Genomic DNA, 21,972 nt, shown 5'->3' on the forward strand with positions numbered 1-21,972 from the left:
CCAAAGCCAGAAAACAAATGTGTCTCTGCTACCCACAGGGCTGGGGTGGCTGTGACCCCCCCCCAATGGCACCCCTGACCCTGTAGCCTGGGCCCCCTGCCCAGGAACTGCTGGGGGTCCAGCCCCCCACAGCCAGGGGCTCGCAGGCCCCTGTGGTTTGGGGCAGGGCATGTAGATTGATGCACTTTTGCTTTTTGTACTTCCTCTCCCCGAGGGGGTGGCAGCTCCGCACCGTGGGGTGCTGGGGGAGCCCCGGCATGGTGCACTGGGACCCTCCAGGGCTCCCCCCTCCTGGCTGAGGCCCTGTTGCTCCTCAGCCAAACTCCTCTGCACATTTTCTGCTTCCCGTGGGGTTGCACTGGCTGGGGCCGTGGGGTGCAGGGGTGTGTGTGTCCCAGGGGGGTGTCAGCTCCCACCCGGGGCTGCAGCTCTCACACAAGCACTACAGGCCCCACACCTCCCTTCTATTTTTGTATTCTTTGTAAATCGCTATTTATATCAGATTGCCTTTGCTGGGGTGTCTGAGTCTCACTCTGGGGGTGCCAGGGGGGCTGGGGGTGTCATGGTGGGGGGGGTGTCACAGTGATGCATGTGCCTGGGCAGGGGGTGAATTCACGGTACAGCACATGGAGGAGGTGGTGGGGTGGGCAGTGCTTTGCTGGCCAGTACAAGAGAGACTGGGGGGGGGACTGGGCAAGGGGAATGGGGGGGGATCATACTGGGGTGTTGTAGTGGGGGCAGCAGGGCCATGGGGGTCATCAGTGGGTGCAGGGACACACACATGATGTATGGGTGTTGTAGGGGTGTGCACATGGGTGTGCACACGCACACAGGTGTTTGAGGGGGGTGCATGTACATGTATGGGTGCTTGCAGGCGCCCACATGTATGCACGTGCATGTATGGGTGTCTGGAGGTGCAAGCACATGCTGGGGGGGTGCATGTGCATGCCCTTGTGCATCCATGTGGCTCAGTTGACACACTGGAGGGAAGAGATGGGATCCAGAGGGACCTTGACACACTTGAGAGATGGGCCAATGCCAACCCCATGAAGTTCAACAAAGCGAAGTGCAAGGTCCTGCACCTGGGTCAAGGCAATCCCAGGCACAGCTACAGATTGGGTGGAGAAGAGATTCAGAGCAGCCCTGCAGAGAAGGACTTGGGGGTGTTGGTTGATGAGAAACTGAACATGAGCCGGCTTCAGTGTGCGCTTGAGCCCAGAAAGCCAACCGTATCCTGGGCTGCATCAAAAGAAGAATGACCAGCAGGTCAAAGGAGGTGATCCTGCCCCTCTACTCTGCTCTCCTGAGACCTCACTTGGAGTACTGTGTACAGTTCTGGTGTCCCCAACATAAGAAGGACATGGAGCTGTTGGAGCAAGTCCAGAGGAGGGCCACAAGGATGATCAGGGGGCTGAAGCACCTCCCGTATGAAGACAGGCTGAGGAAGTTGGGGCTGTTCAGCCTGGAGAAGAGAAGGCTGCATGGAGACCTCATAGCAGCCTTCCAGTATCTGAAGGGGGCCTATAAGGATGCTGGGGAGGGACTCTTCCTTAGGGACTGTAGCGATAGGACAAGGGGTAATGGCTTCAAACTTAAACAGGGGAGATTTAGATTAGATATTAGGAAGAAGTTCTTCCCTGTGAGGGTGGTGAAGCCCTGGCACAGGGTGCCCAGAGAAGCTGTGTCTGCCCCATCCCTGGTGATGTTCAAGGCCAGGATGGACGGGGCTTGGAGCAACCTGGTTTAGTGGAAGGTGTCCCTGCCCATGGCAGGGGGTTGGAACTAGATGAGTTTTAAGGTCCTTTCCAACCCAAACCATTCTGTGATTCTATGTGCGTGTGCGTGCACTCGGGGGCAGGGGGGGCGTGTCTTAGGACTGAGGGGGCGTAGCACAGCCCCGCCCCGCGTGTGCCGGCAGGAAGCGCTGCTGTGCACAGCCGTAGTCGCTGGCGGTCCTGCGGGATCCGCTCCGCCGTCGCCGGGCCGGACCGCGCCAGAAGCGGCGACACCGGGCGATGAGATGACAACGTCGACCCTGCAGGTACGGGGGGCTGCTGGAGCACTGCTCTGGCCTGCGCCTGCCCTGGCGCGGGGCCTCCGCCCGCCCCGGTGGGGAGGCCTTCTCGGCCCCGGTGCAGTGCCGGTGCCGGGCCCCGTTGGGGCGGCCTCATCCTGCCCGTGCCCCGCCGCGCCGATGGGGGGAGAGGGAAGGAGGGCCTTGTCCCGCCGGGCGCTGCGGAAGGGGCCCCGCTGGCCGCCCCGGTGCAAACAGGCCCGGCCCGGCCCCGCCCCGCCCCCTCGGGGGTGGGAAGGGCCCGGTCCATCCCCGGTGCCCGGCTCACGGCGCTGCGCCCTTCCCCGCCAGAAAGCCATCGACCTGGTCACCAAAGCCACGGAGGAGGATAAGGCCAAGAACTACGAGGAGGCACTGCGGCTGTACCAGCACGCCGTGGAGTACTTCCTGCATGCCATCAAATGTGAGACCGGCGGCTCGGGGGGTCCAGGGGGGGAGGGGTAACGCGGGGCCACAGGTGACGTTTGGGGGTTTCTGCAGATGAGGATCACAGCGACAAGGCAAAGGAGAGCATCCGAGCCAAGTGTGTGCAGTACCTGGACAGGGCGGAGAAGCTGAAGGAATACCTGCGCAGCAAGGAGAAGCAGGGCAAGAAGCCAGTCAAGGAGTCCCAGAATGACAACAAAGGGTGCGTGAGGGTGCAGGGCTCCCCCCTGACCAGCCATACAAGGGCTAGTCCCACTCCTGACCCATATACCCTCTCCCCAGGAGCGACAGTGACAGCGAAGGCGAGAACCCTGAGAAGAAGAAGCTGCAGGAGCAGCTGATGGGTGAGAGGTTATGCTGGGTGCAGTTGGGCATGGTCGTGCTGGCTGGCTGGCTGCAGGGTCAACAGAGGGGTTCCCGAATGGCCATCGTGAGGGTGACTGCGGGGAGGAAAGCAGGCTGTGTGTGGGACTGGGGACCAGGGGAGTGTTGCTGGAGTCTGGTAGCCCCAAAACCAGTCTCTGTGCTGAGGGGCAGTGGGGTTGGTGTGAGTGGGGAGGTTTGGTGGGGCAGAGGGGTGGGGAGGGATGAGGGCTCTGGCTCTCATGGCTTTCATCAGACAACAGGACCATGGTGCCCATCTCTGTGGGGCCGCATGAGCAGCGCCACCCCCTTGCAGGTGCCATCATGATGGAGAAGCCCAATGTGCGGTGGAGTGATGTGGCTGGCCTGGAAGGAGCCAAGGAAGCCCTGAAGGAGGCCGTGATCCTGCCCATCAAGTTCCCACATTTGTTTACTGGTGAGGGTCATGGCTGCCACTCTCCCATGGAGCATGTGCCATAGGGTGGCAGCTGGGGCAAGTGTGTGCTGGGAGGTGACCCTGAGCAATGGGAACATGTGCCCCTGTAGGCCCATGGGGCTCCGGCATGCACAGGGATGGGGGAGTTGTGACGCTGACCTCTGTCACAGGGAAGCGCACACCCTGGCGAGGGATCCTGCTCTTTGGGCCCCCTGGCACCGGCAAGTCCTACTTGGCCAAGGCCGTGGCCACCGAGGCCAACAACTCTACCTTCTTCTCCGTGTCATCCTCTGACCTGATGTCGAAGTGGCTGGGAGAGAGTGAGAAGTAAGCTGGCAGCAGGGACGCACAGCTGCTGCGGGCTGGCTCCTGGCCTTCCCACGGGAGCTTGGCTGGAGCCTTGTTAATGCAGATAACGGGTACCAGGGGAGAACATGGGCCCTCACGCAGCTCCGCAGGGGCTGGCCCTTCTCCTGGCATGGCGCTCACCTTGCTGCCAGTGCGGGGTTCCCAGGGTGGGCAGGAGGTGCTGGAGGTGTGCAGGGCTCCTCACCCAGGGGCTGTCACAGGCTCTGGGTGCCATTGGTGCTGTGCAGGGTCCCTGAGTGGGGACCCCATCCCCTGCTTTGTTTGTTCCCAGGCTGGTGAAGAACCTCTTTGAGCTGGCAAGGCAGCACAAGCCCTCCATCATCTTCATCGACGAGGTGGACTCGCTGTGTGGCTCACGCAACGAGAACGAGAGCGAGGCGGCCCGGTGCATCAAGACGGAATTTCTGGTGCAGATGCAAGGTGTGTGTGGGGGGAAATAGGGAGAGGGGGGAGCAGGATGGGCAGGCAGGCATGGGAGAAGCTGGAGGATGCCTGAGTCCCACATATGGTTCTTTGAGGATCACTCTGAGCCGTCTGTACTATGTTCCTGTGCAGGTGTAGGGAACAGCAGCGATGGGATCCTGGTGCTGGGCGCCACCAACATCCCCTGGGTGCTGGACTCGGCCATCAGGAGAAGGTGAGCAGGACCCAGCTGCCCCCCAGCTCTGTCTCCACAGCCCTGGCAGGGTCTGGCAGCGTGGGGCTCACCCCCTGCCTGCTCTGCCCATAGGTTTGAGAAGCGCATCTACATCCCCCTGCCCGAGGAGGCGGCGCGGGCCCAGATGTTCAAGCTGCACCTTGGCAACACCCCGCACTGCTTGACCGAGGCCAACATCCAGGAGCTGGCCCGTAAGACCGATGGCTACTCAGGGGCCGACATCAGCATCATCGTGCGGGACGCCCTGATGCAGCCTGTGCGCAAGGTGCAGTCAGCCACACACTTCAAGAAGGTGAGTGGGGGCTGGTCCTGCTGCGGTGGGGGAGCCCCAGGGCTGGTGCTGGTGCTGAGGCCATCGTCCCACCTGGCTCTGCCGCAGGTCCGCGGTCCCTCCCGCACCAGCCCTGGTACCTTTGTGGATGACCTCCTGATGCCATGCTCACCCGGCGACCCGGGAGCTACTGAGATGACCTGGATGGAAGTACCCAGCGACAAGCTGATGGAGCCCATGGTCTGTATGGTGAGTGTGGTCACTGCCGCGGTGCCAGGCACTCGTCCTGATGGGTGGAGGTTGGTGCAGCTCAGCAATGCTGCAGCCCTGGCCCTGCCACATCCCTGTTCCTCCTCCAGTGTCTCTGCCTGTCCCCAGGCCAAGGGTCAGGCAGGGCTGGAGTGTGTTGGGGGGTCCTTCTGCTTGGGGGGAGCCACCTGGGACACTGTGGAGGGGTTCAGGTCCCCCAGGCAGCTCCCACTCGCAGTGCCAGCACTGCCATGGGGCAGAGGTGCCAGCCCCCAGCCCTATGGCAGGGCAGAGGTACCTGCACCAGCCAGCACTACTGTGGGGGGGGGGTCCCTATCCCATGCCACCCCCTCCAGTGCCAGCTTGCAGCAGCCTGCCTGCCTGTGTTGCAGTCAGACATGCTGCGCTCGCTGGCCACCACCCGCCCCACTGTGAACGCTGAGGATCTCCTGAAGGTGAAGAAATTCACGAAAGACTTTGGACAGGAAGGTTAAGGGGTGGGTGGGGATGGGGTGGCCCCCACCCTGCTGGCCATGCCAAACGGGTTCATCTTCTGCTCACTGCTCATCCCATCGCACTGGGGCCTGGCTGCACGGTCCAGGGGGGCTGACATGACTGGGGGCTGTCTGAGCATGGCCTGGGTGGCTGGGTGCCTCCTTGGCCGCACTCCACTCTTCTTCCTAATTTTTTTTTTTTTTTTTTTTTTAAATTAATGCTGCTCTGGGTTCTGTCCTGTTTATATGAAAATAAAAACAATCCAAAAGCTTCAGCTGGCACCTGGCCCTTCCATGAGGATCTGACCACAGTGGGGGGTCGGCCCGGCCCCCCCCCATTCCCCCCAGTAACACATTGCCTGTGCTGCTGCCACCATGTACAGGCAGGAGTCCCTGGGAGCTGCTGCCTGTTCCCAGGCAGTGTAGGGCTCTGCCCCCTCCCAGAGCAGCTCGCAGCCTAGGGAAGAGCCCCAAGGGCCACCCCCTGTGCCACCCCCCCACACACTGGGAGGAGGAAGGGCGGGGAGCCGGGCCAAGGCTTCACAGTATGTATTTTGGCTGCAGTAATGGCAAGTAGAAGTCCCTGCAGTGCTGCACTGCTTCTTTAGTCAGCGTCTGGTGCAGGGCCTCACTGTGGCTCTGCTCTGGCAGGACGAGGCACAAGGGGGTCAGTCCAGGAGCTCCATCCAGCCAATGTTGGTGAAGGCACATGTGTCCATGCGGTCGAGGAAGAGGATGACATCCAGGTGGTCCAGCTCATGCTGAATGACATGGGTGGCCCAGCCCTTTGCCTCTCAGCTCACTGGCTCCCTATGCTCGTCCACCCCTCCTACTGGAGAGCAGCGGTCAGGGGGAAACCAGGGTGCTGGGCAGACCCCTGGGGGGCAGGCAGGGCTGGTGGGGTGCGTACTGGAGACATGAACAGCCCAGTGGTGTGGGATGTAGGCAGAGAAGCCACGGAGGCTGGCACGGCCCTCAGGGCTGGTGATGAGACGTGTCAAGGACGCAGAGTGTGGGGTTGATGAGCAGGTGGAGTGGGAAGGGCTTGGCGCAGTGCAGCACTGCCAGGTACTGCTGGCACTTGGCAGGTGGCAGCTTGGTGGCGAACACCTGCAGTGGCACACCGAGTTGCGGGGCTCTTGGCCCCAGGCACAGCCTGCACCACAGCCCAGCTGCCAGCACCACTGCCAGCTCCTGCAGCTCAGGGCTGCCTAGCTGCTTTGGGGCCACAGCAGTGGAGTGCAGCACTGGGGTTCCCACCTCACAGGGGGCGGTGGATGCAGGCCCAGCACCTGCTGCCATAGCACCCACCAGTACGAGCGCTCCTGCTGGCCCCAGCCCACCATGTCCCCGCACCTCCGCACCAGGGTGGGCCCCGGCCAGGCCCAAGCCACCACCTGCCACCAGTGCTGCCACCATTTGCAGTTTTGGGGGGCAGGGCTCCCCCTTCCCCATTAGACACAACCCCCCAGGGTCTCACCCAGTGCCTGCACAATCTGTGCCGGGGGAAAGAGGACCTGGAGGCAACGATTCAGGTAGGGCAGGAGATTGTCCAGGAAAGCCGTGCAGAACTGGGCAAAGAGCTCCTGCTCCTACCTGCTGAAAGCCATCTCCTCCGCACAGTGGAAGGCTAGGATGGTTTTGGTCACCTGGGGTGAAAGGCAGAGTCAATTCTCCCCACAGATAACCCCATGCATAAAGTGGACGCTCCTCTCCCACCCAATGGTATGAGGTTCAACAAGGCTCAGTGGCAGGTCCTGCACTTGGACCACAACAACCCCATGCAACACTCCAGCCTTAGGGAAGAGTGGGTGGAAAACTGCCCAGCTGCAAAGAAGCACGGGTTGTTGGTCAACAGCAACTGAATATGAGCCAGCTTGTGCCCAGGTTGCCAAGAGACCAACAGCATCCTGGCCTTTATCAGCGCTAGTGTGGCCAGCAGGACTAGGGAAGTGATTGTCGCCCTGTACTCGGCACTGGTGAGGCTGCACCTTGAGTACTGTGTTCAGTTCTGGGCCCCTCACTACAAGAGAGACATTGAGGTGCTGGAGTGGGTCCAGAAAAGGGCAACAAAGCTGGTGAAGGGTCTGGAGCACAGATCTTGTGAGGAGTAGCTGAGGGAACTGGAGTTGCTCAGCCTGGAGAAAAGGAGGCTAAGGGGAAGAGACCTTATCGCTCTCTACAACTACCTGAAAGGAGGTTGTAGTGAGATGGGGTCAGTCTCTCCTCCCAAGTAACAAGCAATAAGACAAGAGGAAATGGACTCAAGTTATGCCAGGGGAGGTTTAGACTGGATATTAGGAATAATCTCCCCAAAAGGGTTGTCAAGCATTGGCACAGGCTGCCCAGGGAAGTGGTGGAGTCACCATCCCTGAAGGTATTTAAAAGATGTGTAACATGGTGTGGGGAGAGATGGCATCAGCATGACAAGCTTGAGCAGTCCATTAAACAGAAGCAGTGAGACCTTGATACCAAACAAGCCCTGGGCTCAGTAGGCCAGGCTAGGACGTAAGGCTGAGTCATGAATACCCAGACGAATCAGTGGAGTGCATGGACTGCTCGTGAAGCTGACGCGGTGGCACGTGAACAGCACGTGATAGCCTCGGGCACAGATAAGCAACATGCTGTGAAAAGTCCCTGTGGAAAGTCCCCTGGAGAAAACCCTGCGGGAAGTTCTGGGCAGAGAAACCCCAGGGGAAGTTCTGGGCGGAGAAACTGTGTATAAATAGGGCTTGCCCGAAATAAAGTTTGTCTCAATCTCAGCATTCCCACTGGTCTGAGTCCGTGCCGTAATACGCCACAACATGGCACTTAGTGACGTGGTTTAGTGGTGGACTTGGCAGTGCTAGGCTAACAGTTGGACTTGATCTTTAAAAAAATCTTTTCCAACCTAAACGATTCTATAATTATATGCTACGAATACTCAGGGCAGGGCGAGCCTGTCCCCGTATCCTCCCGGGACAAGGCACAGCTCAATCCCCCTGCACCTCGCCAAGCGCATCCTCCAGGCAGGTGGTGACATCCTGGGCCAGGGCGACAGGGCAGCAGAGCCACAGGTCACTGAAGGCAACAAGGAGGTCATTGAGGAAGCAGGCGAGGGGTGAGAAGTCCAGCAGCACCATGGGTGGCTGCAGCATCCCTGGCTGGACCGTGGGCACCGGCACCCCTGCGCTGCCCCCCAGGACAGTTGGGGCAGAGATAAGCATGTAGGAATTCATCTCCTCCTGGAACTTTTCCACTGCCTCCTCCACTGCCTTCCTGAAAGTGACAGCGGCCACGTGCTGGAAGAGGGGGGCCAGCTGCCCACAGAAATCGGCCCCCACCCTGCTGAAGGAGAGGCCGAAGTACATGTACTGCCCCAGCAGCAAGCCCAGGCGGCTGCCCACCCTGCGCCGGAGATCGCGCTCCAGCATCTGCAAGAACTCGGAGACCTTCTGCAGCACCCAGCCATGGAAGATGGCCCCCTCATTGAGAGCCTGCCCCTCGGCAGGCAGGAGTAGCTCCTCGTCGGGTGATGTCGTCGAAGAGGTGGACATGGCAGGCCTCGATGGCCTTGGTGATGTGGAAGTAGGGGTCATCATCAGGTATGAAGACCTGGATGGAACGCAGCCAGGCATCCCATACCTGCAGGAACTTGATGTGCAGCTCAGCCTCCGTGAAAATGTCCATGTGCCGCAGGTAGCTGATGACCTGCAGGCAGGCCGGCAGCTAGATATTGGTGCGGAGCTGCTGGATGAGCTGGTTCAGCATCAGCTGGGCAGACTGGCACACCTTGTCCATGATGCCCTGGGGTGGGACAGAGGCCTCAGCCACAGGGGCTGGGTGCAGGGTATCCCAGGGCAGGGGCAGAGCAGGGCCTACCTGGATCAGAGGGATGCTGCTGTGCTTCCTCTCCAGCTGGTGCACGTAGGCAGCGAGCTCCAGTGCCTCCTTGTAGTAGCCGTTACAGACACAGGTGTCCATGAGCTGTAGGATCTCCAGGATCTCTGTGTGCCAGTTCAATGTCAGGTTGGTCATGAGCTGGCTGCAGGAGATCTCCTTGGCATCGCGAATTAAGTTCCTGCAGGATTGGGGCGGGATTAGCACGAGGGTCCCCCCTGCAGCAGGTGGACCCCAGGACCCTTGCATCCTCCATGGCCTCTCCCCGGTCCTGGCCAGTCCTGTCCTTCTCGGCCCAGCACCAACCCTCTGCTGCCCCCAGGGCCACCCCTGCCCCCTCAGACCCTGTCCCAGCCTCTTCAATTTCCCCCCGAGCCCTCCCCGCCCCGGTAGGCATCCTGCAGGGCAGCTCTCGATACCGCCAAAGCCATGTCCGGCGCGTCCGGTACACTCGGCGGAGCGGATGAAGGCGCGGTAGTGCTCGAAGGCCAGGCGGCGGGTCTCCGACCCGCGCTGGCTCCCGGCCCAGCTTCGCCAGCCCCAATGCCGCCAGCTCAGCCACGTAGCCAGCGAGCTCAAGGCCGCCAGGCACCGCACAGCCAGGCCAGCAGCCGGTCGCGACGAGCCGCCGCGCCACTTCCGCCCCGCAACTTCCGGTCCGCGGAGGCGGAGACGCGGACGGTCTGAGAAGCTGGGGTGATAGTAAGGGGTCGGGGGACATTGGGAGGGTTGGGGACTGGGTGGGGGCGACTGGGCCGGGGTTCATGGCATCTGTCCCCGCAGCATCGGTGAGAACATCCAGCTGCTGGTGGACCGGCCCGATGGCACCTACTGCTTCCGCCTGCACCACGACTGCATCTACTACCTGAGGTGAGGCGGGGGCCCGGTGGGGAGGAGCCGCCGTCCCGGGAGTCGCTCCAACTCTTTACCCGCTCCCCGCAGCGACAAGCTACTGAAGGTGGCAGCGAGTGTCCCCTAGGAGAGCCTGATGGCACTGGGTACCTGCTTTGGGAAGTTCACTAAGACGCAGAAGTTCCAGCTCAGTGTCACCACTCTGGACTTCCTCGCACCCTACACCAAGGTGAGATGTGGCTCCCACCAGCCCCTGGCTCCACACCCAGCTCCTGGCCCCTCACCATGCTGGACTTCTCTTGCAATACAAGGTGTGGGTAAAGCCTGGCTCGGAGCAATCCTTCCTCTATGGCAACCATGTCCTGAAGTCAGGCCTGGGCTGCATCACAGAGAACATAGCCCAGTACCAGGGCATGGTGGTGTACTCCATGGCCGACATCCCACTAGTGAGTGGCTGGCATGGACTCCATGCTTCCCAGGGCCGGGGTACAAGGTGGGGGAAACTTTCATCTCCTCTTCCTTTTCCTTCAGGGCTTTAGGGTGGCTGCTAAGTCTATGCAGGAGTGCCAGAAGGTGGACCTCATGGCTATCATGGTGTTCTACCAGGCTGACGTTGGGGAATACGTGTGGAGCGAGGACACCCCGACACAAGGGAACTCCAGTGCTTTGAAGACACAAGTGTTCCTGGGCAGAACAGACCTTGTCCTGCACTATCAGTGCAGAAGCATCACAGAGAGCTGCAGAGAGCACACTGCAGGGGGTGAAAGGGCTGGGAGCCATAGGCACATAGCCCCACGTCCCCGGGGGACTGCTACCTATGTGAGTTGCTTGCCAGGCACCAGACCTGCCCCTGCTGTCACATAAAGCCTGTTCCTTTTCCTAAAGTGCCTGTACAGGGCCTCGGGGGGGGGGGGGGGGGGTTGTCAACCCTTGTCTGTGCTGCAGGTCACTGTCACTGCCTTCCTGGGGCAGCATGATGCACTGCGGTAAGACTCCAGAGGGGAGAAGCTCCACATTTGGTTCTGCAGGTGAGGCTGGGGGAGGCACACAGCCTGGGGCTGGGCAGACAGGCTGACCACTGAGCTGCAGGGAGGGAGAGGGCAGGCAGGACTTGCTTTGTGCAGGCTTGCAGAGGATGGACAGCTGGCAGAAGGCTGCCATCGCTCCCCAGATTGCATGTCAGGGGCTCCTTTTTTGGGTGTCCAGTAGAAGACACATTGGGAAACCATAACCATGGGTAGGAAGATAAACTGACCTAGCACACCAAGCTCAGGTGATCGTGTTGGGCTTTTCTTCTGTTGGGGTGATTTCAGCCAAGGGAGGAGCAGGGTGAACTCTCCTTCCTCCTTAAAGCAGGATCTGGCCTTTTCTCCCACTCTGCAAAAGGTCAGAGGGGCAGCTCGGTTACCAAGCGCTGGCAGGCACTGGTCCTGCCCACAGTTCTGGCTGCTGCTAGTACTTCTGCTTGAACAGACGCTTCAAGAAATAGAGCTGCAGCACCTGGGAGAGGAAAATGGCACAGCTCTGAACCATCAACCACCAGTTGATGTAGTTGGACTCCAGGAGGAAGGAGTCGGATGCTTTCTGCATTTGGGTGAAGTTGTAGAACCGCCACACGTGGAAGATGTGGAACTGCAGCTTCTGGGTGCTGACCTGTGGGAGAGGCAGGCGCTCAGCAGTGGGGCAGCAGCAGAGTCTTGGGCTGGCAAAGTTGCTCTTGGAGCTGCCCACTGGGCTTAGCATTAAATTAAGCTGCAGCTCAGCCAACAGCAAACACCCTTCTTAGTTCCCTTGGGAGAAATTGCCTGCCCCCACTGTGCTAGAGCACCCTGCAGTCGCCTTCACACTCACCCTAATTGCCTCCAGGGTGTCACTGAGCTCTTTCCTCTCTTCCAGCTGCTTGTTTTCTACGTTGAAGGCTTTGTAGTAGACACCTAAGTTTAAGCCCAGGTGGTAACTGGAACCATGCAGCCACTCTCTCACTCCCCCCTTTCCCTACCCTTTCTAGGCAGAATGGGGAAGAGAATCAAAAGAATGTAAACCCCAAGGGTTGAGATAAGAACAATCCAATAACTAAAGTATAATACTGTTAGACACCGGACTTGCCCATCTTGCTGCATTACCCACCAAATACATCTAGGTCAGGAAACAGCATATGTTTCCAGCTGTCTGGTGGTTGCTTCCACCATGGTAAGCACGTAGCGCTTGCCTTGGCGGGTTGGTGGGAGTGTGATATAGTCAATCTGCCAGGCCTCCCCATATGTGTACTTCAGCCATCGTCCTCCATAGCAGAGAGGCTTTAACTGTTTGGCTTGCTTAATTGCAGCACATGTTTCACATTCGTGAATAACCTGGCCGATAGTGTCCATTATTAAGTCAACCTCTTGATCATGAGCCCATCTATATGTTGCCAACCTAAATCCATCTGAGCCACTTCAATCTTAGCAGCTATATCCACTTCATGGTTGTTCTGACGTTTCTCAGTGGCCCGACTCTTGGGTACATGAGCATCTATGTGGCGTACCTTCACCACCAGGTTCTGCACCTGGGCAGCAATATCTTGCCACAATGCAGCAGCCCAGATGGGTTTACTTCTGCGTTGCCAGTTGCTCTGCTTCCATTGCTGCAACCACCCCCACAGGGCATTTGCCACCATCCGTGAGTCAGTATAGAGATAAAGTACTGACCATGTTTCTCATTCAGCAATGTCCAAGGCCAGCTGGATGGCTTTCACCTCTGCAAACTGACTCCATTCACCCTCTCCTTCAGCAGTTTCTGCAACTTGTCACAGGGGACTCCACACAGCTGCCTTCCATCTCTGATGCTTTCCCACAATACAGCAGGACCCATCAGTAAACAAGGCATACTGCTTTTCACTCTCTGACAGTTCATTATATGGTGGGGCCTCTTCAGCACGCGTCACCTCCTCTTCTGGTGACATCCCAAAATCTTTGCCCTCTGGCCAGTCCATGATGACTTCTAGAATTCCTGGACGACTGGGATTTCCTATTCGAGCTTGATGTGTAATTAGTGCGGCCCACTTACTCCATGTAGCATTGGTTGCATGATGTGTAGAGGAGACCCTGCCTTTGAACATCCAGCCCAGCACAGGCAACTGGGGTGCCAGGAGGAGCTGTGCTTCAGTTCCAATCACTTCTGAAGCAGCTCAAACCCCTTGATAGGCTGCCAGTATCTCTTTTTCAGTGGGAGTATAGCTGGCCTCGGATCCTTTATATCCCCGACTCCAAAAGCCGAGGGGTCGACCTCGAATCTCCCCTGGAGCTTTCTGCCAGAGGCTCCAGGTAGGACCATTCTCCCCGGCTGCAGTGTAGAGCACATTTTTCACATCTGGCCCGGCCCAGTCTGGTCCAAGGGCTACTGCATGAACTATTTCTCATTTAATTTGTTCAAAGGCTTGTTGTTGCTCAGGGCCCATTTGAAATCATTCTTCTTCCGGGTCACGTGATAGAGAGGGCTTACAATCAGACTGTAATTTGGGATGTGCATTCTCCAGAACCCCACAACACCTAAGAAAGCTTGTGTTTCTTTCTTGTTAGTTGGTGGAGACATTGCTGTTATCTTGTTGATCACATCTGTGGGGATCTGGCAACGTCCATCTTGCCATTTTATTCCCAAAATTTGAATCTCCTGTGCAGGTCCCTTGACCTTACTCCATTTTATGGCAAAACCGGCCTTCAGCAAGGATTTGGATTATTTTCCTCCCTTTCTCAAAAACTTCTTCCGCTGTATCACCCCACACGATGATGTCATCAATGTATTGCAGGTGTTCTGGAGCTTGCCCCTGTTCCAGTGCAGTCTGGATCAATCCATGGCAGATGGTAGGGCTGTGTTTCCACCCCTGGGGCAGTCGGTTCCAAGTGTACTGGACGCCCCTCCAAGTGAAAGCAAACTGTGGCCTGCATTCTGCTGCCAAAGGGATTGAGAAAAATGCATTGGCAATGTCAATTGTGGCATCCCACTTGGCTGCCTTTGACTCCAGTTCATACTGAAGTTCTAGCATGTCTGGTACGGCAGCACTCAATGGTGGTGTGACTTTGTTCAGGCCACGATAGTCTACTGTTAGTCTCCACTCTCCATTAGACTTTTGCACTGGCCATATGGGGCTATTAAAGGGTGAGTGGGTCCTGCTGATCACTCCTTGGCTCTCCAGTCTACGGATCAGCTTATGGATGGGAATCAAGTAGTCTCGGTTGGTGCGATATTGCTGCCAGTGCACTGTTGTGGTCGCGATTGGCACTTGTTGTTCTTCGACCTTCAGCAACCCCACAACAGAAGGATCCTCTGAGAGACCAGGCAAGGTGGACAGCTGCTTAATTTCCTCTGTTTCCAAGGCAGCGAAACCAAAAGCCCATCTATACTCTTTTGGGTCTTTGAAGTACCCTCTCCTGAGATATAGTCTATGCCAAGGATGCATGGAGCCCCTGGACCAGTCACAATGGGGTGCTTTTGCCACTTCCTCCCAGTCAGGCTGATTTCAGCTTCCAGTACAGTCAACTCTTGGGATCCTCCTGTCACTCCAGAAATATAAATGGGTTCCACCCCTCGGTATCTTGATGGCATCAGAGTACACTGTGCACTGGTATCTACTAGAGCCTTATACTTCTGTGGGACTGATGTGCCAGGCCATCTGATCCACACAGTCCAGTAAACCCGATTATCCCTCTCCTCCACCTGGCTGGAGGCAGGGCCCCTCTAATAGTGATCATAAGATTGTCCTCTTATGTCTTGTAGAAAGGGATTAGTATTCCTTATCACAGGAGCTGGAGTAAAATCAGCTCTTCCACTCCATCTGGGAAACTGCTCACCAGAGACTGGAGCAGCAGCTTTCCTGGGAGGATCATCCTTGACCGTTGTTCTCCTCTTCAGTTCACGCACCTGTTCCTCCAGAACTGAGGTAGGTTTTCCATCCCACTTTCTCACGTCTTCTCCGTGATCCCGCAGGTAAAACCATAGGGTGGCCCATGGCATGTACCTCCTATATCTTCTCTCTTAAGCAGTAGGGCATCTTCTGTTAATAGTTGAGACACGGGTTGGTACACGTGGGGAGCTGGATAGGTCGGATAAATCGTCTCTCAATTGTTTGAACTCCTGGGACAGTTTTTCCACAGCTGAAATGATGGAAGGGGTGAGATGATTGTCTTCGAACTCTCGGAGTTGATGAATCAGGTAATCCACTGTTGGTGGTGCTATGTTATTCCAGGTCATTGATGCCAATGTGTGGGCATATGATGATGGTGCACTCTATGTAAGTTTCCGCCACATGGGTTGTGTACATTCGACTTCATCTGGATCTACGGATGCATTCCCGGCATCCCGGCAAGAGCCACCAAGGGAGCCTCATGTCCTCGACAGGACTTGCCCAGGGGCCGGCAGCTTAGCTGATGCGAGCAGCTGACTCACAGGGAGTGGCTCCAGGAGTGAAGGCATCAGCCCTCAGTGGGTAAAAACCCACCGCAGCGAGCACGAGCGACCCAAAATGCGGCAAACAGGGGAGGCAAACAGGGCGTGGCACGTCAGTCAGGGCATAGCATGGCAGTTCACGCGGCAGTTCGCGCAGGCGGGGCGAGCAGGCAGCGAGCGGGATGGTGAGCACTTGTCTCAGGACCAGGGCCCGCTCTGGGAGCTCTGCTCTGGCTGCCCTGGCAGTGGCCAGCGTAGGCACCCAGACAGAGCTGATGAAAGGGGAAGCTGCAGCACAGACCTCAGAGTGTAGAAAGCGCCTTGACTGGTCTCTTGAGGCGAGGGTGCACAACGGACAGGGCTGCACTTGGTGCGCCCTGGTGGAGGTCCTCCTACAGCAGGTGGCTGAGCTGCAGGAGGCTGTTGGTAAGCTAAAAGATCCTGGGAAAGCTGAGAGGAAGCTGGGCTGCTTGCTCCAGGCCCAAACCGTGCAGGGGCCGCAAGCGTTCATCACAGGACATACAGGAAAGAAGGAGGGCAACAACCCAGGAAGCTGGGAGCTAGTAACAAGAAAAAACAACAAAAAAAGGAGGAAGAGGACAATTAACAACAAGGGACTTCCTCCTAAATCCGATGTCCCCACCCAGAACCGCTTCGCAGCTCTGCAGGGGGCTAATGAGAAAGCACCCACCACACCTAATGAACATCCTGCTGATGCACCAGTAAAGAGGATCACTACTGGTGCCTCCAGGAAAAAGCTGTGGGTCACAGTAGTAGGGGACTCTACTTTGAAAGGCACAGAGGCACCCATCTGTCAGCCTGACCCAGTCTCGAGGGAGGTGTGTTGCCTGCCAGGGGCTCGGATCAGGGATGTTGCAGAGAGGCTGCCTGGTCTACTAAGTCCTGCTGACTATTACCCCCTTCTAGTGGTCCATGTGGGTGCTAGAGATATAGATAGCAGTAGCCTGGAGAACATTAAGAAGGACTACAGAGCCCTGGGAGAGGAGGTTAGGGGCTCAGGAGCTCAGATAGATAGTTTTTTCATCAATTCTCCAGGACAAAGGGGAGGACCTTATAAAAGCTAGGCACGTTTGGCAGGTTAATAAATGGTTAGAACAGCAGTGCCATTGTCAGGGGTTTGGCTATTTAGAACATGGGGCTCCATTTGGGAGGCCAGGTCTATTGGAGGCTGGTGGAGCTGGTCTGACAAAGAAGGGGAAGAGCTGTTTTGGTAGGAGGCTTGCCAGGCTGGTCAAGAAAGCTTTAAACTAGATGTGTTGGGGGAGGGGGGCATCAATCTATCCCAACACTCCCAGTCAGTTGCCAGCACCTATAATAAGTGCTTGGAGCAATGCAGAGATATTTCAGCTGCTCCAGCCATTGAGTCGGCTTCATTCGGAGGTTGGCTCATATGCCTCTATACAAATGCCCGTAGTATGGGAAACAAACAAGAGGAATTAGACATGTGTGCAAGGCTACGGGAATATGATGTCATTGGTATCACAGAAACATGGTGGGATGGCTCCTATGACTGGAGTGTTGGAATGGAAGGTTATAGGCTCTTTAGAAAAGACAGGCCAGGCAGACGGGGAGGGGGAGTTGCTATTTATGTCAGTGATAGGCTGGAGAGTATGGAACTCTGTCTGGGGACGGGTGATGAGTCGAGAGTTGTTTGTGGGTCAGGATCAAAGGGAGAACAGCAACGGGGGACATTACGGTGGGGATCTGTTACAGGCCGCCTGATCAAGAGGACGCTGTGGATGAAGCGCTCTACAGACAGATAGGAGCAGCCTCACGCTCGCAGGCCCTTGTCCTCATGGGGGACTTCAACCATCCTGACATCTGTTGGAGGGACGGTATGGCCCGGCACAAGCAATCCAGGAGGTTCCTCGATTGTGTGGAAGACAACTTCCTCTTTCAAGTAATAGAGGAGCCAACAAGGAGAGGTGCCATGCTTGACCTCGTGCTCACCAACAGGGAGGGACTGGTTGGAAATGTAACGCTCCAGGGCTGCCTTGGCTCTAGCGATCACGAGATGGTCGAGTTCGAGATCCTCAGGATAGTGAGAAGAGCATGCAGAAAGCTCACTGCCCTGGACTTCAAGAGAGCAGACTTGGGCCTCTTCAGGAACCTGCTTAGTAAGGTTCCATGGGATAAAGCCCTAGAGGGCAGGGGGGCCCAAGACTGCTGGTTGATATTCAAGGATCACCTGCTACAAGCTCAGGAGTGTTGCGTCCCGACTAGAAGAAAGTGCAGCAGGAGGGCCAGGAGACCTCCATGGATGGACAAGGAGCTGCTGAGGAAACTTAGAGGGGAAAAAAGAAGCTTATAGAAGGTGGAAGCGAGGACAAGCGGCCTGGGAAGAATACAGGAACATTGTCCGGGAAGCTAGGGACCAGGTTAGGAAAGCTAAGGCCCAGTTAGAATTAAATCTGTCCAGGGATGTGAAAGATAACAGGAAAGGATTCTATAGATATGTAGCAAATAAAAGACAGACTAGGGACAACGTGGGCCCTCTCCGGAAGCTATCGTGAGAACTAGCTACCCTGGATTTGGAGAAGGCTGAGGTTCTTAATGACTTCTTTGCCTCTGTCTTCACTAGCAAATGCTCTGACCATACCACCCAAGTCTTGGAAGGCAGGTGCAGGGACTGTGAGAATGAAGACCTTAGGCCCACTGTAGGAGAGGATCAGGTTCGAGACCATCTTAAGAACCTGAATGTGCACAAGTCCATGAGACCTGATGAAATCCATCCACAGGTCCTGAAGGAGCTAGGGAATGAAGTTGCTAAGCTACTGTCCATCATATTTGAAAAATCATGGCAGTCAGGTGAAGTTCCCGATGACTGGAAGAAGGGTAATATAACCCCCATTTTCAAGAAGGGGAAGGTGGAAGACCCAGGGAACTACAGACCAGTCAGCCTCACCTCTGTGGCTGGCAAAATCTTGGAGCAGATTCTCCTGGAAAGCATGCTAAGGCACATGAAAAACAACGAGGTGGTTGGTGACAGCCAACATGATTTCACTAAGGGGAAATCCTGCCTGACCAATTTGGTGGCCTTCTATGATGGGGCCACGGAACTGATGGACAGGGGCAGAGCAGTTGACGTCATCTACCTGGACTTGTGCAAATCATTCGACACTGTCCCGCATGACATCCTTGTCTCTAAATTGGAGAGACATCAATTTGATAGATGGACCACTCGGTGGATAAAGAACTGGCTCGATGGCCGCACGCAAAGAGTTGTGGTAAACAGCTCGATGTCCAGTTGGAAAACTGTAGCGAGTGGTGTCCCTCAGGGGTTGGTGTTGGGACCGGTCCTGTTCAACATCTTTGTCGGTGACATGGACAGTGGGATTGAGTGCGCCCTCAGCAAGTTTGCCGACGACACCAAGCTGTGTGGTTCGGTTGATATGCTGGAGGGAAGGGATGCCATCCAGAGGGACCTTGACATGCTTGTGAGGAGGGCTGATGCCAACCTTATGAAGTTTAACCAAGCCAAGTGTAAGGTCCTACACCTGGGTCGGGGCAATCCCAGGCACTGCTACAGGTTGTGTGGAGAAGAGATTCAGAGCAGCCCTGCAGAGAAGGACTTGGGGGTGTTGGTTGATGAGAAGCTTAACATGAGACAGCAGCGTGCACTCACAGCCCAGAAAGCCAACCGTATCCTGGGCTGCATCAAAAGAAGAATGACCAGCAGGTCAAAGGAGGTGATCCTGCCCCTCTACTCTGCTCCTGTGAGACCTCACTTGGAGTACTGTGTACAGTTCTCGTGTTCTCAACATAAAAAGGACATGGAGCTGTTGGAGCAAGTCCAGAGGAGGGCCACGAGGAAGATAAGAGGGCTGGAGCACCTCCCGTATGAAGACAGGCTGAGAGAGTTGGGGCTGTTCAGCCTGGAGAAGAGAAGGCTGCATGGAGACCTCATAGCAGCCTTCCAGTATCTGAAGGGGGCCTACAAGGATGCTGGGGAGGGACTCTTCCTTAGGGACTGTAGTGGTAGGACAAGGGGTAATGGGTTCAAACTTAAACAGGGGAAGTTTAGATTAGATATAAGGAAGAAGTTCTTTACAGTGAGGGTGGTGAAGCACTGGAATGGGTTGCCCAAGGAAGTTGTGAATGCTCCATCCCTGGCAGTGTTCAAGGCCAGGTTGGACAGAGCCTTGGGTGACATGGTCTAGGGTGAGGTGTCCCTGCCCATGGCAGGGGAGTTGGAAGTAGATGATCTTAAGGCCCTTTCCAACCCTAACTATTCTATGATTCTATGATTCTATGATCCGGCCGATGATAGATCATTTCTAGAATGGCTGATTCCCTCAGCGACTGGATGCCTCTCTCTATTGTGGTCCACTTGCCTGAGCGACACACAACATCATCCTTGTAGGGAAACCTTTCCTTTACACCTGCCAAGAGCTGCCTTTGAAGGCTGGGGCTCATTTCTCTTTTGCAATCGCTTTGTCAATTCCTCCTTCCCTAGCAAGTGATTCGTATTTTGCACTTGTTCAGGGGTGAAGTTCCAAAGCACTGGAGGGGCCCACTGGCCTAGATACTTGCCCATACTATCCCACACACCCTGCCACTCATGACTGTTCAACCCTGGGGAAAATCTCTTGGTGGTCCTCCTATATCATCGTCTAACCCTAGACCAGACTCGAACCTGATACTGCTTAACTTTTGAGATCAGACAAAATAGGGTGATCCCAGGGTGGGATGGCCATGGGTAAAACACACTCCGTATGTGTGCCAACATGCTGATCCCCAGCACAATCAGCAGGCAAGTCTCAAGGGTATTCAAAGGCCATCCAAAACCTTTAGAACTCTCAAGTGCTGCTTTAAATAGCCTGGTGGGGGAGTGGGGTGTGTGTAAGGGTATGCCTCCTTTGTAGGTTGACCCCCCGAGGAGAAAAAAAAAGATATGTCATTGCTAAAAAATTCCATTATATACTTCCCAAAGTATAGAGGTGATGACCACGCTGGGAAGGCAAGCCAGACCACTTTCATGATCAATGAGTCTATTGTATTACAAGTCATTACCATGAAGTAGTGAAACAATAACCTTAGCCCAGGCCCCCCAGCCGATAAACACTAAAACAGCAAATACTGGCTGTAAGAAAGGTACAGCATGCCGAAACTCTGAGATCAAGCGCAACAACTCTGAGAGCCAAGAAATCAGCATTGTGACAAGTGACTATTAATCTGAAACAATGAATGCTTATCACAAATACGATTAGACACACTCTGGTCAGATCTGTCGTTAACCCCTTCGTCCCCCACGTTGGGCGCCACAAAGAACTGTCGTGATTTAAGCCCAGCTGGTAACTCAGAACCACGCAGCCGCTCACTCACTCCCCCCCTTCTTCCTCCCCCTGCTCCTGGAGGGATGGGGAGGAGAATCGAAAGAATGTAACTCCCATGGGTTGAGATAAGAGCAGTCCAGTAACTAAGGTATAATACAAAACTACTGCTACCACCACTAATAATAATGATAAGGGAAATAAATATAAGGGGAGAGAATACAATTCCTCACCACCTGCCGACTGATACCCAGCCTGACCTGAGCAGTGATCTGGGCCTTCCGCGTGACTCCCCCCCAGTTTATATACTGGGCATGATGTGCTGTTGTATGGAATGCCCCTTCGGCTAGTTTGGGTCAGGTGTCCTGTCTCTGCTTCCTCCTGGCTTCCCCTCCTCCCTGGCAAAGCATGAGACTGAGAAAGTCCTTAGTCAGAGTAAACCTTACTTAGCAACAACTAAAAACATCGGTGTTATCAGTGTTGTTCCAAGACTGAAAGTCAAAAACTCAGCACTGCACCAGCTACTAAGAAGGAGAAAAATGACTGCTGTAGCTGAACCCAGGACAATTGTGGATAAAGATTACTTAAGGAAGAAAATCCACTAACTATCCAATTTGATGCCTGTCAAGTACTTAAGTGTGAAGATCTAAAAGAACAAAGAAAGTTAAACAGTTAAGTGTCATGGTTTAAGCCCAGCTGGTAACTCTGGTAATTCAGCCTGCTGAACCCAATACTGTAAGATAAATGCTTATGCGCAAAGTATTATCTCCAACCATCCTGGGGATCACCTTGTCCTGGGTGGAGTGATGTTTGGTTTACAACTGCCTTTAATAGGTCAATCTCACCCAATGCTTAGGGAAAATCTCTAAAAAGTAAAACTCTCATGTTCAAAGGTCACGTAAAACCTGAGTGTAGGAATTTAGAGTGTGGTCCCGTAGCACTTGCCATTTCAAGTGCTGGTGGGGAAGTAAGCCAAGTTCATGGCCTGGGAGCAGATGTGACAGGAAGGGATCTAATTGCTAGATTTAGAATTGTGGTTTGGGAGCCAAAGAGGAATGAATGTGGCCAGCCTTTGCACACTATCATTCCTCGGTGGGGGTGTGGACTCCACCAAATAATCCTAAAGTAGTAAAGATAATTGAAATTAAAGATTTTAAGTAGATGTTTGAAATAATAGAAACAGGAT

The 21,972-nt window shown here is 55.6% G+C and overlaps 5 protein-coding genes across 5 annotated transcripts in view; 2 read left to right on the forward strand and 3 right to left on the reverse strand.

Moving 5' to 3' along the window:
• Positions 1–1,916: 1,916 nt before the first annotated feature.
• On the forward strand, positions 1,917–5,610 carry VPS4A (vacuolar protein sorting 4 homolog A). Its single transcript, XM_030511170.1, has 11 exons — positions 1,917–2,041; positions 2,366–2,477; positions 2,555–2,702; positions 2,783–2,844; positions 3,180–3,299; positions 3,470–3,626; positions 3,940–4,088; positions 4,224–4,305; positions 4,399–4,618; positions 4,706–4,846; positions 5,239–5,610. Exons 1-11 carry the CDS (start codon positions 2,021–2,023, stop codon positions 5,338–5,340), a joined length of 1,314 nt encoding a protein of 437 aa, XP_030367030.1. The 5' UTR covers positions 1,917–2,020; the 3' UTR covers positions 5,341–5,610.
• A 386-nt stretch (positions 5,611–5,996) lies between these two features.
• Positions 5,997–6,686, reverse strand: PDF (peptide deformylase, mitochondrial). The gene is given in 4 exon segments (XM_030511324.1): positions 5,997–6,166; positions 6,251–6,336; positions 6,338–6,626; positions 6,629–6,686. Coding segments are annotated over 4 exon segments (591 nt in total). The 3' UTR covers positions 5,997–6,008.
• Positions 6,687–6,768: 82 nt separating this feature from the next.
• On the reverse strand, positions 6,769–9,985 carry COG8 (component of oligomeric golgi complex 8). The gene is given in 8 exon segments (XM_030511325.1): positions 6,769–6,989; positions 8,328–8,850; positions 8,852–9,126; positions 9,202–9,445; positions 9,629–9,730; positions 9,732–9,809; positions 9,811–9,910; positions 9,976–9,985. Coding segments are annotated over 8 exon segments (1,527 nt in total). The 3' UTR covers positions 6,769–6,794.
• Positions 9,986–9,994: 9 nt separating this feature from the next.
• NIP7 (nucleolar pre-rRNA processing protein NIP7) lies at positions 9,995–11,061 on the forward strand (the record flags this gene model as incomplete). The annotated part of the gene is given in 5 exon segments (XM_030511327.1): positions 9,995–10,089; positions 10,162–10,300; positions 10,377–10,517; positions 10,603–10,890; positions 11,017–11,061. Coding segments are annotated over 5 exon segments (708 nt in total), but the record flags the coding sequence as incomplete, so codon positions are not given.
• A 462-nt stretch (positions 11,062–11,523) lies between these two features.
• Positions 11,524–21,972, reverse strand: part of TMED6 (transmembrane p24 trafficking protein 6) — a 139,987-nt gene continuing 129,538 nt past the window's right edge. The window contains exons 2-3 of the mRNA XM_030511328.1: positions 11,923–12,028; positions 11,524–11,724 (exon numbers count right to left, since the gene is read on the reverse strand). Of these exons, the coding sequence (XP_030367188.1) occupies positions 11,524–11,724; positions 11,923–12,028 (307 nt within the window). The remainder of the gene's footprint in view (positions 11,725–11,922; positions 12,029–21,972) is intronic.

The sequence above is a fragment of the Strigops habroptila genome, chromosome W (genome assembly GCF_004027225.2).
Source record: "Strigops habroptila isolate Jane chromosome W, bStrHab1.2.pri, whole genome shotgun sequence".
NCBI classification, from domain to species: Eukaryota; Metazoa; Chordata; class Aves; order Psittaciformes; family Psittacidae; genus Strigops; species Strigops habroptila.